This window comes from Scyliorhinus canicula, chromosome 7 (genome assembly GCF_902713615.1).
Source record: "Scyliorhinus canicula chromosome 7, sScyCan1.1, whole genome shotgun sequence".
NCBI lineage: Eukaryota > Metazoa > Chordata > Chondrichthyes > Carcharhiniformes > Scyliorhinidae > Scyliorhinus > Scyliorhinus canicula.
Genome location: NC_052152.1, coordinates 65,449,799 through 65,465,863, shown reverse-complemented (window position 1 = coordinate 65,465,863; position 16,065 = coordinate 65,449,799). Strand labels below are relative to the sequence as shown.

Sequence of the window (16,065 nt, the reverse complement as noted above, 5' to 3'; positions counted from 1 at the left end):
AGCTGAGATTATAACACTGGATACATAGAAACATCGAAAATAAGAGCAGGAGGAGGCTGTTCGGCCCTTTGAGCCTGCTCCGCCATTCACTGATCACGGCTGATCATCCAACAGCCTAACCCTCTTCACCCCAAGTGCTATATCTAACTGCTCCTTGAAAACATACAATGTTTTGACCTTAACTACTTCCTGTGGTAACAATTCCACAGGCTCACCACTCTCTGGGTGAAGAAACTTTTCCTAATTTCTATCCTAAATGGTCTATCCCGTATTCTTGGGCTGTGACCCTTGGCTCTGGGCATCCCCACATCGCGGACATTCTTCTTGCATTTACCCTGTCTTGTCCTGTTCAAATTTTATAGATTTCTATGAGATGCCCCCCTCATTCTTCTGAACTCCAGCGAATACATCCTTTTAAAAAAATAAGTTTAGAATAGCCAATTATTTTTCTTTTCCAATTAAGGGGCAATTTAGTGTGGCCAATCCACTTAACCAGCACAGGTTTGGGTTGTGGGGGTGAAACCCACGCAGACATGGAGAGAATGTGCAAACTCCACACGGACAGTGACCCAGGGCCGGGATTCGAACTTGGGTCCTCAGCATCGCAATCCTAATGCTAACCACTGCGCCACATGCTGCCCCTGAATACAATTCTAACCAACTTGATCTCTCTTCAAATGTCAGTCGTGCCATCTCAGGAATCATTCTGGATAATAATGAAATGTATGTGAATAATGAAGTAATGGTTTGTCTTAATATGTTACTTGTACTTGAATCACACTAAATTACCAAGATCATTGCTTTTCTGCATGAAATTAATGAACTGTAAACTGAAGTTTTGGATTTCATCCTATTTCTTCAGTTAGATCATTTCAAATTCAAACTTTATTTTTAAAGTACATTTGTAAACTGGCTGATGTTGGTTTACTTTATTTCATTGCAGGTGTTTTCCTCTCAGTTGTTGGCATGATTGCTGAAGTCTGATTCTCTCAGAATTTTGAGAAGGGATGTTTAGCCTGATGGCTAACTGCTGCACTTGGCTAAAACGTTGGCGAGAACCTGTCAGGTATAACTTAAGCACTTCTAATGAAAGGTTACCAACCTGAAATGTTAAACTCTGTTTCTCTCCACAGATGCTTCCTGAGCGGCACAGTATTTGTAGTGTTTTATTTTTGAAAGTTACCGTATATGCAACATGTGATTTAAGCAGTGTTGCTCTATTTGAGCCTGTTAATATTTGGTCTTTAATATTGGTGAAGTACTTTCTAATAATTATATTTAAGATTTGCAATTAAAGAGGTTTTCTAAAAATTGTTACGATCCCTATATGGACCGATAACTTGAAAAAGATTGAATTGATAGAATCATAGAATTTACAGTACACAATGAGGCCATTCAACCCATCGAATCTGCACCGGACCTTGGAAAGAGCACCCTACTTAAGTCCTTGCCTCCACCCTATCCCCATAACCCAGTAACCTCACCTAATAGGGCACTAAGGGGCAATTTAGCATGGCCAATCTACCTAGCCTGCACATCTTTGGACTTCCCCAGTGACCAATGGAAAGAAACAAAGGGACAACCTTACAACTTTTAAGATAATTACTATTGCAAACAAACTAAAATCCAATATTACTCAACAGGAAACTAATACACCAAGCTAATTAACACAATTGAGAATTGGGATATGCTTGACAACTGCTTTTGCTGTTCACTGCACCATAGCAGATATTTAACTTAAAACATTGAGTCCCAAGTTGCTTCCAGCTTCCCAGTAGGCTCACTTCTCCCTGCCACGCCAGATTGTAACTTCCAGGATCTTTTGAAAATCGTTCCACACAGCCCGAGTATGCCAGGACCAATTTCTACCAGCAATGCCCACCTCGGTGACTCCTTGTTCCCTGGATCTCCAAAGGTCCATCTGTTCTGTCTTTTTGAATAGACAACCAGGTCTCACCAGTATTCTGCTTGGTTGCATACGCAAACAGTATTTTGCTGTTCTTCATAGCGATAGGTGCATTCTTCCTTTTTCTCTCAGGCCCACTCTGCCCCCTCACCCCTAGATTCTCTTACTAGATTTCTCGCATTCCAGTTTCTCTGCTTTTGTCATCCTCTGCTAGTATCTGAGCGTTTCTCTCTTGAGCTACCACTAATCCTTGCAGTCTCGTACAGCTTTTTGTTCAATTTGTTGTACCCATAACTTTCTTAGTTAACCATAGTTGGTTTATTCTTTTCTCAGAATCTTTCTTTCTCAGTACAATATATTTTTGTTGAGAGTCATGAAATTTCTACTCAAATGTCTGCCGCTGCTTCTCTATCTTGTCTTTTAACCTATTTTCCCAGCCCACTTATTTCTTGATTTATACTCCCATTATTTCTTGTACCCCCATTATTTCTTGATTTATACTGTCCTATAGTGAAGCTACTGTCACCAGTGATTATTTTCCTTTGCTATTTCTTATCTCCACCCAACCTAATTCTACGTTTTGATACTCCAAACCAAGATGATTTCTCACAACTGATCTTAGCTAGTATTTACTGACCTACCCCACCTCCAATCCTTTCCCTTCCTGTCCTTCCGAAAAGTGATATGTCCTTGAATATTAAGGTCCCAGTAATGGTCATTTTGTAACCATGCCTTTATAGTAGCTATCATGTCATATTCATTTATCTCCGTTTGTGCTGTCAAATTATCCATTTTGTTACGAATGATGCATGCATTAATTGCTACCACTTCCACAAACATTCAGTCCCTCCTCCACCAATGAACAGTGGCAGCAGTGTGTACTATCTACAAGATAGTGGCTCTACAAGGTTCCTTAGGCAGCACATCCCAAACCCACGACCACTACCATCTAGAAGGACAAGGGCAGAAGATACCTGGGAACATGTTTAAGACGCTGCTGATGTTAAATACAAAGGTATCCCAAAACCCAGAAGTGTAACTTATCATAGAATCATAGAATTTACAGTCCAGAAGGAGGCCATTCGACCTATCGAGTCTTCACTAGCCCTTGGAAAGAGTGTCTGACTTAAACCCACGCCTCCACCCTGTCCGCGCAACCCAGTAACCCCACCTAACCTTTTGGACACTAAGGGGCAATTTAGCATGGCCAATCCACCTAACCTGCACATCTTTGGACTGTGGGAGGAAACCGGAGCACCCGGAGGAAACCCTACAGACACGTGAAGAACGTGCAAACTCCACACAGACAGTCACCCGAGACCGGAATTGAACCCAGGTCCCTAGAGCTGTGAGGCAGCAGTGCTAACCACTGTGCCACCATGCCGCCCAAGTGTAACTTGGAACACTGGTTCTTAGTGATGTATATTTTCAATTTGCAATAATGTGAGAAAAAATATGCAAACCAGGTAGGAGCAATCCTGTTGTTTTGCAATCAATTAATAAAGAATATTTTTTAAGTTAAAAGAGAAAACACAACAAGAAGGACTATAATACACTACAACAGTGCACTTAACTGCACTGATAGTTATATAGGTACAGTATGTCATTAAGTACCTCTTGTTCCCAACTACTTGCATTTCCTGAACTGAGAAATGCCCCTTTTCGCAAACAACATGCAGTAGTATACAACCCTGAGCTAAATCAAGCAGATAGTTACCACCCACAGGTTATTTTCCCAACCAGGGTCTGGTTTAGCACAGTGGGCTAAGGCAGCTGGCTTGTAATGCAGAACAAGACCAGCAGCGTGGGTTCAATCCCCGTTCCAGCCTCCCTGAACAGGCGTCGGAATGTGGCGACTAGGGGATTTTCACAGTAACTTCATTGAAGCCTACTTGTGACAATAAGCTATTATTATTATGTTTGGGGAAAGTTGCCTTCTGTTTCAGCGAAGGAATAATTTTCTCTGTTTGAGGTTTGGGTTTTACCAGCTGCCTTTTAGCAATAACTTGTTTTTGAGGGAGACTGCTTTCTGCAGCTGGGTGTGGTTATCATTGTAGCTGCCTCAGCTGTGCTCATTTCTCATGCTATGGATACTTCATTCTTTCCCTTTTAATGTTAGCACCCTCGGGCAGCATGGTGGGTTAGCACTGCGGCTTCACGGCGCCGAGGTCCCAGGTTTGATCCATCCTCTGGGTCACTGTCCATGTCAAATTGACACATTCTCCCCGTATTTGCGTGGGTTCTGCCCCCACAACCCAAAAATGCGCAGGGTCAGTGGATTGGCCATGCTAAATTGCTCCTTAATTAAAAAACATGAATTGGGTACTCTAAATTTAAAAAAAGAATAATGTTACCACCCTTATGGACCTTGCCTTTTAGCATATAAGTGCTAATTCCCATATCTCTTCACTTTGAAGTTACCTCTTCCACACCCCATTGGTTTCCCCATGTCACCTAGGTAAACACTTGCTTTTCTCCCTTATATGGTGATTTGCATATCAAAACACCTCTTCAGCCAGCTGCACTTCTCTATCCCTTTTCTTTATTTTATTTGATCCCAATTTCAATTTTTTAATCTTAATTTTTCTCAATTCTTAACTCCGCCACCTGGCGGTTCTCCTCCAAATCACACCATCACAACTTGAAAGTGCCATTCCTTCACTGGGTCAAATTCCTAGAATTTTCCCTCTAACAGAACTGCATGTATACCTACACTTCAAGGACTGCAGCAGTTCAAGAAGACAGCTCACCGCCACTTTCTTTAGGGCAACTAGGGATGGACAATAAATGCTGGCCTAGCCAGTGATGGCCACATCTTGTAAATGAATGTAAAATAAGCCTTTAATTCTGAGTTTTTCCCATTCTTCCAAACTATGACCTTATCTGCTGGTACACTTCTATATTTTGATGTCTTGTCCCTTCCTGTCACATCTTGTTATCATTATCTTTGAGATTACAACCTGCACCATGCCCTGTCCTTTATCCCCTCATGTGAACACTTGTCCTAGCACGGTTAAAGTGAGGCCATCCCAATGGTATAGCTCCCGCTTTTCCCAAGTAGTGGTGCCAGTGCTATATGGATCAAAACCTATTTCTCCTACACCAATCTTTGAGCTACATATTCAACTCTGATCTTATTTAACCTGTGCTAATTTTATCATCTGGAGGTTATCTTGGTGGCTCTGCATTTTACTCTCTAGCTGTCCATACTCTTCAGCAGAACCTTGTTTTTTGTCCTACCTATGCTGTTGGACCACATCAACTGGATCCTTCCTCTCTCACTCCCAAGTTCTTCTCCAGCCGTAAGAAGATGGTACTGGACAGGTAATAAGTCTTTAACAGACTTTAAGTCTCTCACTGTAGGCTGAAGAGAGCAATATCTATTCCCCTAACTAGACTGACCCCTACTACAATGCATTCCTTTATTCTCCTCCCACTGGAATGGCCTTGTTCCCTCCCAGTTTCTCCTACACGAGTGACTGAGTTATATTTGCCTACCTGTACCAAGTTGGTACACAAATATTACAGACCCCCTTGGGACTCATTGCCAAACATCCTTTCTAAGGTTTGTTATGACCAAATCCGGAGAGGTGAATAATTTCCTCTTTCTTCCACTACTGAGGTTTGTTATAACAGTTTGAATTTTTCAAAAAATGTGATTTTTCACTTCAATATTTACTTGATCTATGTAAAGCTGTATGAAGAAATACGTCAGTTTGCTCATTCTCCCTGCTGTGCTCTCAAGCTGCGAGCACATGGAACCAGTTGGACAATTGCCAGGACCGAGGCTCCTTAATTAATACCTTCTGGATCCCCATACCTGCCCCTCTTGCAGTCACAACCACCTGTCCCTGATCACAAACCATATAAAGAATCTAGCCCGGTGCTTCTCAAACTATTTTAACACTTGAAAATTAACAGAAGCCCTGTGCCAGCAAAAACAAAACAGCAATAAAGCTCTTTGGTAATATTCAGTACATAATTATTAAAGTTCATCAATATGTACAAAATATCAGTTTGGAAATTTGAAATTTTAAAGTACTATGTAAAAATGCCATTATATTTATTCATGTAAGTTTCATACTTCCCATAATGTGGAGGACTCAGTGAACCCCTGCTCTCTGCAATTCCCACACATACGTCATAATCAGCCCCACCCACAAAGACAGAGACCCACATATTCCTTCCCAGAAATGTCTTCACCGAGAGTGGTGAGCCAATGGAATTATTTTCTTTCTTTATTTTTATTTGTTAATGGGCCGAGGGCATCACAGGCTATGCCAGCATTTATTGCCTATCCCTAATTGACCTTGAGGGGCAGTTAAGAGTCAACCACATTGCTGTGGGTCTGGGGTCACATATAGGCCAGACCAGGTAAGGATGGCAGATTTCTTTCCCTAAAGGAACCAGATGGGTTTTTATGACAATCGACAATGGTCATGGCCATCACCAGATTTTTAATTCTAGATTTTTATTGAATTCAAATTTCACCATCTGCATTGGAAGGATTGAACCTGGGACCCCAGAGTACTCTGGGTCTCTGGATTACTATACACTGCCTCCCCGCACTCCGCAGTAAGCAGTTGCGGCCAAAACATTGACTGTTTGCAAGAAGGAGTTAGATATAGCTCTTGAGGCCAAAGAGATCAAATGATATGGGGGGAAAGCGGGAGCAGGTTACTGAGTTGGATGATTAGCCATGCTCATAATGAATAGCAGAACAGGTTTGAAGGGCTGAATGGCCTCCGCCTGCTCTTAATTTCTGTGTTTTCTAAACCTCTCCTCCACTTACTTGTTTAGGAGCCCCTCTTTCCCACACCACCATGTACCCTTACACAAGCTCTTCTTCCCAAGCCTCCATCTTCCACCACCTCCTCACAAGTACACTCTATTACTCATGTACCCTCCCTCACCCCATCCATCCTGTGGTGCCGAAGCAGACCTACGCAGTTTGATGCTGCCCCTCACCTTCCCAGCTGAACTGTGTGCCCTCCCAGAATTCTACATTCCCGTCAGTGACTGAGTTATACTTCCCTACCTGTACCAAGCTGGCAGGCAAACATTCCAGACCTCTCGGCACTCAATGCCAAACATTTTTTCTAAGATTTTTATGACCAAGTCTGGAGGGGTGAATAAATTCCTCTCTTGAGGTTGGTTATAACAAGAGTTTGGATTTAGTTTTTTTAATTGTGATTTTTCACTTCAATATTTTTCACTTCGTAAGTAAAGCTATATAAAGAAATAAGCCATCCTGGTCTCTTGGGTAAGGAGTTAGTTTATTGTTTAAAAATTCACTCGGTGCAAGGATACGACTCGTTACAAAGGTAAAAATATGCCCTGAATCCTGCAACGTATATACGCAAGCACAAGCACGTACATGTACCAGTGTGAATAAAATAACATCATGCTACAGAATGGAGGAGATGAAATTGATGAGAGTTAAAGTCCATAAGAAAATAAATATACGTTCCAAAGTTTCATTGGTCATCTTGAAATTCGAATAAGGTTGTGGCTGATGTAACTAGTTGTTTTTCTGAAAGTCAGTCTCTTTTACGACTCATTACAAAGGTAAAAACATGCCCTGAATCCAGCAACATATGTGCGCAAGCACAAACACATACATGCACTAGTGTGAATAAAATAACATCAAATGCCATGAAACTAATCTGTTTAATGGCATTTGAAATTTTTTTTGATTAAAATGCTGTACCTTTGTGATGAATTCCAAAATGTAACAGAGGTAAGGTTCAAACGTGAGAATAGCAGGTGAGAGAGGTGGTACATTCTGCAGGTGCCTTCTGGATGTTACTGACTGACACTGCAGAGTACTCCTGCTGTAACCAACAGACAAATTTATAATATTAGCTTTTCCCAAGTGGGATTCTGATCATGTGACAGCTGGCTATTGGCACACAATGGAGGGAAATCCAAATTAGCGATCCATTTATCAAAGCTATCAAGATGTCATCAAAACAGATGGCAGGTCCTTGGCACCTTACTTTCATAATAAGTTTTGTTAGTCCTTTTTCTGTTCCAGATAGTTTCAGGGGTCAGGAGACCTGGTGTCTTTATGTTTTTTAGAGAGGTCAAGCAATGGCAGGTGTGACATCCATCAGGTAATTGCCCAGCTCTGTCCCCCTAGTAATCTGCTTTTACAGGCTTCTAGAAACTTGGCCCATTTGTAGCTCGGGTGACTTCTACGGCTTTTTAATAACACCGCGCCATTGCAGTTCTAACTGGTTCTTTCCTTTTTTTAAATAATCCAGGCATTACACCAGCTGATTGAACTAATGATTAATATTCTGCATTGCACATGTCACATCATCTTGATGGGTTAAAGAGCACTTTCAGCTCACCTTCCTCTCCTTGCTGTTTGATGGCATCAATCCAATGTGCTACTAGAGCTTTCAGACTGGGCAATTTCGTCTCCGCAGTTACCATTGCTGCTTGGAGGAAGGGCAACTCACCACCTGAAATGTAACTCGCAGTTTGGGAACTGCTGACCTAGCTGAAAGGAAGTTACCTCCTGGAACAAAATGTCCAGGTAACTGTTCCCCTCCCTGATGCATTTCAGTGTCTGACGCTCGTATTCCAGCCCATTAACTCTTACGTTAATGTTCCTCGAGCTGCAGACGCTTAATGCAGATGTGGTTGCCATGGGTCACACGAGTGTTGACCAGCCTCCCACGTGATGGAGCTGCAACACATGCCTCTCCTGCTAATTCCATTGTGTTTTATTTGACTAATCAATTCTATAAAGAAGAAAGATTGATCTTGGTGTTGTGCAGAGGTTTGCCATCCATCTAAATAAAACTAGAAGATATTAGTATTAGAGTTTTGTCATCCTTTAGTTTTGAAATTAAAAGTAAAGTATCAAGAAAGTTAATTATCCAAGTTACTAAAGTTTCATTTTATTTAGACATTGGGGTGGCACAGCTGCCTCACCGCCAGGGACCTGGGTTTAATTCCGACCTTGGGTCACTGTGTGGAGTTTGTACATTCTCTCCGTATCTGCGTGGGTTTCCTCTGGGTCCTCCGGTTTCCTCCCACAGTCCAAAGACTTGTGGGTAGGGTAAGTGGATTGGCCATGCTAAATTGCCCCTTAATCTGCAGGGTTGTGCAGGTTAGGTTATGGGGTTATGGGGATAGGGAAGGATGGACAGGGGAGTAGATATGGTAGAGTGCCCTTCCGACGGGTCAGTGCAGACTCGATGGGTCAAATGGCCTCCTTCATTATAAGGATTCTATGATTAAATGCACATGATGGGTCAATCGCAGGAGTGATCCTTGCTGTATCCCATCTATCTTATATCACTTTGGCTTTCTAAAATATGAAGGTGAGAGTTTTCTAAAATAGAAGAAATTGCCTGATCTGCTTTGTGAAAGAGCATTTAGATGAGAACTGTTCTTGTATGTAAACATTGAAATTGCGTATTGAAGAATAACATTTGGATCATGCTGCAGCAGACAAGGGGAGAGCGGGGAGGGAATCTATACCTGCACTCTCGAAGAATGGATGCATTAGGGATAGATGGGGGGGTTTAACATTTTGGAAATTTTAATTAGGAACGTCACCCATTTCCAATACTTCCACTTCAGGATTTGACAGGGCTTTTGGATGCTGGTGAGAAATCGGGGATTTAATTATTATAGATGGACGATAGTATTTGGTGCAATTATGACCCATTTGCAAAACCCTTTAAAACATCCCCAGAACAGCGGAGTGGTGCAAATGGTGCCATTAGCATGTCATTAGCGAGCACTCTCTGTCACACCAGTGCCATTTGCAACAGGTGTACAAAATGTGAACCTGGCAGCCCCCCTCTTTTTTTTTACTGTTCAGGGTGCACTGGAGAGGATGTGAGGGACACAAGTTCAGTTCTGGCCATTTTCATCTTTCATTGACAAGTCAATTGTGCCAGTGAGATATGCAGAGCGAAAGTTCACTGCCACCGAGGGTCTGGGGTGCTTTATCAACCCTTTAACCATGTTTAGGTTTGACATTTCGGTTTCATTTTACCCCTTTAATTTGTCCCTCAGTTCTTTTTAAGTTTAATTTAATTTAGTTTATTTGGTTCAATTAAAAATAGTTGATGCCCCAAGCATTGAATTCCAATGCTCAATCAAAAGTTTACATCACACAGGATACATTGATGTAGACCCCAATGCAAAGCACCATGGTGAACTCTATCATCACTCGCCACGTTGCAGGTTATAATCGGAGGCTTCTGTGAGGCCCTTAAAGTCACTGCTGCTCTGAACTTCTATATGACCAGCTCGTTTCAGGGCAGCACCAGTTAGGGAGGTGACAGTTGCCCTTTATGCGAGTGCCCACATGTATATTAACTTGGACCGGGAGAGTCAAGACACCTGAGCAATGGACTTCACCTGCTTAGTTGTCATGCTCCAGGTACCAGAGCAATGGACTTCACCTGCTTAGCTGTTATGCCCCAGGTGCGGGATTTGATAGACTGAACTCGTGGCCCTGCCTTCTCCAAGGCATCATGCAGCGCCAGTTATGAGCTGCATGAGATTACATCCCCTCAATGCCCAGATCGTCTGTGACCACATGATGTGAGCCATGCAGGTATGTGCCCATTTTCTGGGAAGCGTCCATGGTAGTTACATCTTGGGCTGCTCGACGATCTTGGGTATGTTTGAGGGAGAGCGACATCTGGAGGGATGACTCCTCTGGGACAAGGGGTACCTCCATAAGAAAGTGGCTGATGACACAATTGTGAGGTCACAAACTGAGGCGGAGATTCACGACAAGAAGGCTAATGCTTCGATGCACATGCTGGTCCAGCAGGCGATTGGACAGCTGAAGATGCAGTTCCGGTGCGTGGACCGGCCGCAGAGTGCCCTCCAATACAGCCCCCAAAGCGTGTCCTGCATAATAGTGATCTGCTCCCCAAAACTTGGAGTGGCAGAGGGGCAGGAGAAAGAGAAGTGCCATATCTCCTTGGATGAAGTGGACACGAGGCGGGCAGCGAGGGGAAACCCGAGGAGGAGGAACGACTTTGGTCCGTGGCCAAAGCCCACTTGAATCGTCGGGCTAGGGATGCCTCTAGGTTTGGGGCCGAGCAGGACTAGCAGTGAGGAGATCTTAATCATTTAGTGTGGTGTCAGTGATTTCCACAGTGGTGCCCGATTCCATGGGCAAGGTACTAAGGGCCAGACTCTTCAGGAGAATGATGATGACTTGCATTGAGGACAGAACGATGATCCTCGATCCTTCAACGATATGTCTGACTCCTGTCATTCAGGGATCTGAACGCGTCCTTCCAAGGAACCTGTTTATCATGGGATTTAGAGACGTAGGATGGGGCAGCACGGTGGTGTCGTGGTTAGCACTGCTACCTCACGGTGCCAAGGACCCAGTTCAATCCTGACCCTGGGTCACTGTCCGCTTGGAATTTGCACTTTCTCCCTGCGTCTGCGTGGGTCTCACCCCAACAACCCAAAAATGTGCAGGGTAGGTGGATTGGCCACGCAAAATTTCCCCTTAATTGGAGGGGAAAAAGGCAGCACGGTGGCACAGTGGTTAGCACTACTGCCTCACGTCACCGAGGTCCCAGGTTCGATCCCGGCTCTGGGTCACAGTCCGTGTGGAGTTTGCAAGTTCTCCCCGTGTTTGCTTGGGTTTCGAATCCACAACCCAAAGATGTGCAGGGTAAGTGGATTGGCCATGCTGAATTGTCCCTTAATTGGAAAAAATGAATTGGGCACTCTAATTTTTTTTTTAAATTAATTGGGAGAAAAAATTGAAAATGAATTGGGTACTTTAAATTTACAAAAAAAAAGTTGTGGGTTGAGCTCTCGCCTTCAACAACCCCCTTTGAGGTTAGGGATTCTGTCTTCACAGTCATCAGCGTGGGAGCGGTTGGAAGGGCAGCAGAGTTATCAGTGTGGGAGGTGGCAGAGCCAAAGTGCTGCCGCTCTCACATTGCGCAAGGATGAAGCATGCTTGGAGATTTGCAGAGCACAGCATGAAATGACAGGGAGGAGGACAAAGCTGGTGAACAAAATGATATTTATTTACATGTGCTTTTTTTATAATGGTGACCTATCTTAACTAGTGCCTCTGCTCTGCTCACCAGCGTCCATTAGATGCCTCCAGTTTCTTCTAGTTCCTAACTCTCACACTACGTCTGGGTGTTTCCCCAGGATCCATGGCTGAGGTTGTCTGCTGCTTGCAGCAGCCTGACATGACTTTGCGAGGGTCCGCTTGGGGGTGGAGGTTGAGAGCCTTGAGGATCCAGGTGTACTTTCGGGCAGCATGGTTGTTACAATGTTACCCTCAGTATTTGGGACTTGGGATGTGTCGCTCACAGGGAGGGGCATGTCAGATTGGCTGGACATCCTCGGTGGAGGACTCTGAACTGTGTTCCTTTCAATCCTCTTCCCTTGGGTGCCCAGGGCCCCCTGTGCTGCTCCATAGGATAGAAGGGCAGCTCGAGTGAGATCCAGGAGCCCTGCCATCCTCTGGCGCTGACACTTGTGGATTCTCACCAGTGCCTCTACCATGCAATTGATGGCTCTCAGCCTTGGAGGTAATGCCTTCAGCCATGGAGGTCAAGAGTTGAGCCATCAAGTGATCACCCGCCATGCATTTCATGTCCTGCACTAAGATGGGTGCCATTGTGAATTCCATCCTCGTAGTTTTGGCCTTGTTGCATTGGATCATCAGCTGTGAGGTGCTCACCAGTGAGCGACCCAGAAGCCTAACTACTGCTCAATTCCACAGAGGTGTGAGTATCTGAGCTGGTGGAGATGTGTCGTCTCTTTGATGCTGAACTCCTCTGAACTGTTCAAGTCTGTGGTTTCCAGGGGGCATGGGGATGGTTTGGGCTGCTCTCCTGATTGCCCTGGAAGGGAAGGGCGATGGGAATAGGATATCATGGGGGATAAATGATGAGATGTTTACTCTCGTGAGGTTTGAGGAATGACTGTTTGTCCCTTTTGGTTACTGCCCTCGCGCCTCCCTAATCCATCTGAACAGATTTGATCCTGCTCCACCCCGGTAGCTCGAGGGCTTTTTCCTCATTGTGGCCGGGTTGGGGGGGGGGGGGGGGCGCAAGTCTTCCGCATGACTCTGGGTGTGTGACCCCTCTAACCAGTTGTGCTCGATTTTCTCCTGGGGGGTTACAGATGCGGCATGTGTATGCAGAGTCCTAGCAGCTCAGATGTTTGAGAAGTGATACTGGAGTCAGAGCAGGGATGTGAGGAGCAGATTTGAGATTGAGTAGTACGAAGGTTGGTGGTGAGAGATGGGCTGCTGGGAGAAGGGCTTTGTGACAGGTGGGCAACCTGCGAGGTGACTGGGCAAGAGATCACCTTGGAGGTGCGAAGGGGTGGGTGAGGGACTGGAGGCAGCGAATTTGCTCTAGCTGCATGAAGAATGGTGTTCTTTTTTCCGGCACCACTGCTGTCCTCTTCTGTAGGGAGCTGGCACTTACTAGGATGCCATACACTCCCAGGCGCGGGTGGTGACCTCGCTGGTGGAGCGTTTCATGGAGTGCGGTGTAGGATATCTATTCAGGCATCTGGTCAGGGCTCCGTCTGAGAAACATGGTCCTGGCTTTAGTGCTGCCACCCCCTCTCATGGATCTGGAACAAGTACTGCGGAGGCGTTTGTATGGAGCTCCCCAGTGATTACCGTGATTAAGTTTCTCCAGGGCTTGCGACAGCGGGAGGCAGCCAAGAATGTGCCTTGAGTCACATGGGGATAAAACACCAGAGGCTCAAAATTCTGTGAGAAATCCCGCTAACACTGTATGTGGGATTCTCACCGTTTTTCTCACTGGAACTGACACTTTGCCATCCTTTTGTAAGATTTCACTGGTATGTTTAATAAAGTACTTCCTGCACTGCATCCTAGACCTGGACACAGTGTTCCTGCTACTCACAATCTCGCTCAGGGTTACAGGCCTTTCCGCAGCAATATAAAAAGGTCCTCCTGACTGCATCCCACTACAATTCCAGTGATACGTCATTGAAGCTAACTACTGTCATTGCTTTATTTCCATCAAACAGCTGTAACATCGCTCGTGGCTGGAGTGAGCAGGTCAGGACATTCTATCATGCCTGGGAAGGTTTAGCTCCTGATTTAAATGCTACACGCATTCTTTCCAGCCAGGCCTATGCAAGTTAAACCTCTGTAGGAAAGGCTGGGAGTAGCCCAGGCTGATACCTCTCCTGAGAATCCAAAAAGGGTCCTGAAGTCCAGGCCTTTTTCTCTCTCTGTACCATAGCCAGTAACCTTGCACAAAGAGCGGACATACATTCCTGAGGCAGAATGCACGGAAAACCCTCCTTTAAACTCTCAGTTAGAGAATTCTAGTACTATCTCAGTAAGATTGAGAGTCAATCTGGTGGCGACCTCTGTATGTGAGGTGACTCTCCAGTGGAACTCCTGCAGTCCGTGAGATCTAATTGAAGGCAGATTCTAAGAGATTTAAACCAACCAATGATTTCCACATCGGACTACAGAGACTATCACTTCAGCAGCAAAGATCCATCTTAGCCCTTTTAACTCCTGTTATCTTTGAATCTTTCCTTCCCACCCGCCATGTACTTGCCTTGTGTGTGTTCCTGGGTGGAGGGTGGGGAATGGTTAGATTAGTAGACCATTGTTCTATTAGTCCAGTACATGTTTAACTCTACTTTTGTTGTAAATAGTTTTTTTTTATGTTTAACATACAAATCTGGTGCCTGTCGGTCATTGGAACAATCAAGGGTCAAAGATCTCAGGAAAATATATGAATTATTGGTTAATTCACTTCTGGGACTCAGTTCTGTGGGGCTGGAATTGACTGCAAACTCGTCCAGGGTATTGTAACCTTAAGATAGTCACATTGCTGTGATCTTCATATCCCAGAGATTTTCTTTGCACTCATTTTGACTTTGAATAATGGAATGTTCGATCATTTCACCCTTGAATTATTTTAGCCCTCATATTCTAACATAGTCAGCACACCTTCAAAAAGATTCACCTTAGAGTCATAGATGTCCACAGCACAGGAAAGGCACTTTGGCCCATCGTATCTGCACCGGTCAACCATCTAACTATTCTAATCCCATTTTCCAGCACTTGCCCCATAGCCTTATATGCCTTGGCATTGTAAGTGTACATCTAAATATTTCTTAACTGTTGAGAGGGTCTCTGCATCCGCCACCCTTTCAGGCAGCGAGTTCCAGACTCCCACCACCGTCTGGGTGAAAACGTTTTTCTCTCATCCCCTCGAAACCTCCTACCCTTTACCTTCAATCTATCCACCCGGTCATTAATCCCTCCAGTAAGGGGAGACGTATCTGCCTGTCTACTCTAACTATGCCCCTCATAATTTTATACATCTGAATTATGTCCTCCCAGAGATTTCTCTGCTTCAAGAAAAACAACCCCAGTCTATCCAATCTCTCTTCCTAACTAAAACTCGCAGCCTTGTTTACCGTTTCCCTGAATTTCCCAAGGATCTATTCCAGAATTGTTCTCCTTTCTCATCTACATTAAGCCCATCTAACTTCCTTAAGTATGATGATGACACGTACTTGTACCTCTTCATTCGCTTGTGGACCTGACATTAATTGTTGATAAATCACATTCAGGTTTTGCGCTAGTAATTTGGTGTAATGTAGACCACTGATGTTTTGTCCCTTTGTAACATACTTCAGACCAAATATTATCCAGTATTTTTATAGTGATCGCACTCATGCTACTGCACAGTTGTGTGGTAGGGATATAATTCTTGAAAATGTGATTTTGTTTAATTTTATGATCATAGGTTCATATTCCTCCAGCTTTATGACTGTTGGTGCAACTTTTTGCTTTGATATGCTAGAATATGAATTAATGATTGCTTTTTGCTATATGGTCTTTCCTGCTGAGCCAGCGAACTTTCCTGCTGAGCCGGCGAACTTTCCTGCTGAGCCGGCGAACTTTCCTGCTGAGCCGGCGAGCTTTCGTGCTGAGCCAGCGAGCTTTCGTGCTGAGCCGGCGAGCTTTCGTGCTGAGCCGGCGAGCTTTCGTGCTGAGCCGGCGAGCTTTCGTGCTGAGCCGGCGAGCTTTCGTGCTGAGCCGGCGAGCTTTCCTGCTGAGCCGGCGAGCTTTCCTGCTGAGCCGGCGAGCTTTCCTGCTGAGCCGGCGAGCTTTCCTGCTG

At 44.6% G+C, this 16,065-nt stretch overlaps 1 protein-coding gene across 5 annotated transcripts in view; it reads left to right on the top strand.

The window, feature by feature from the left end:
* Nucleotides 1-16,065, top strand: part of arl13b (ADP-ribosylation factor-like 13b) — a 123,479-nt gene that overhangs the window by 11,010 nt on the left and 96,404 nt on the right. For all 5 annotated transcript variants that reach the window (XM_038802187.1, XM_038802189.1, XM_038802188.1 and 2 more), the window contains exon 2: nucleotides 944-1,066. In XM_038802187.1, the coding sequence (XP_038658115.1) occupies nucleotides 1,008-1,066 (59 nt within the window). In that variant the 5' untranslated portion in view covers nucleotides 944-1,007. The remainder of the gene's footprint in view (nucleotides 1-943; nucleotides 1,067-16,065) is intronic.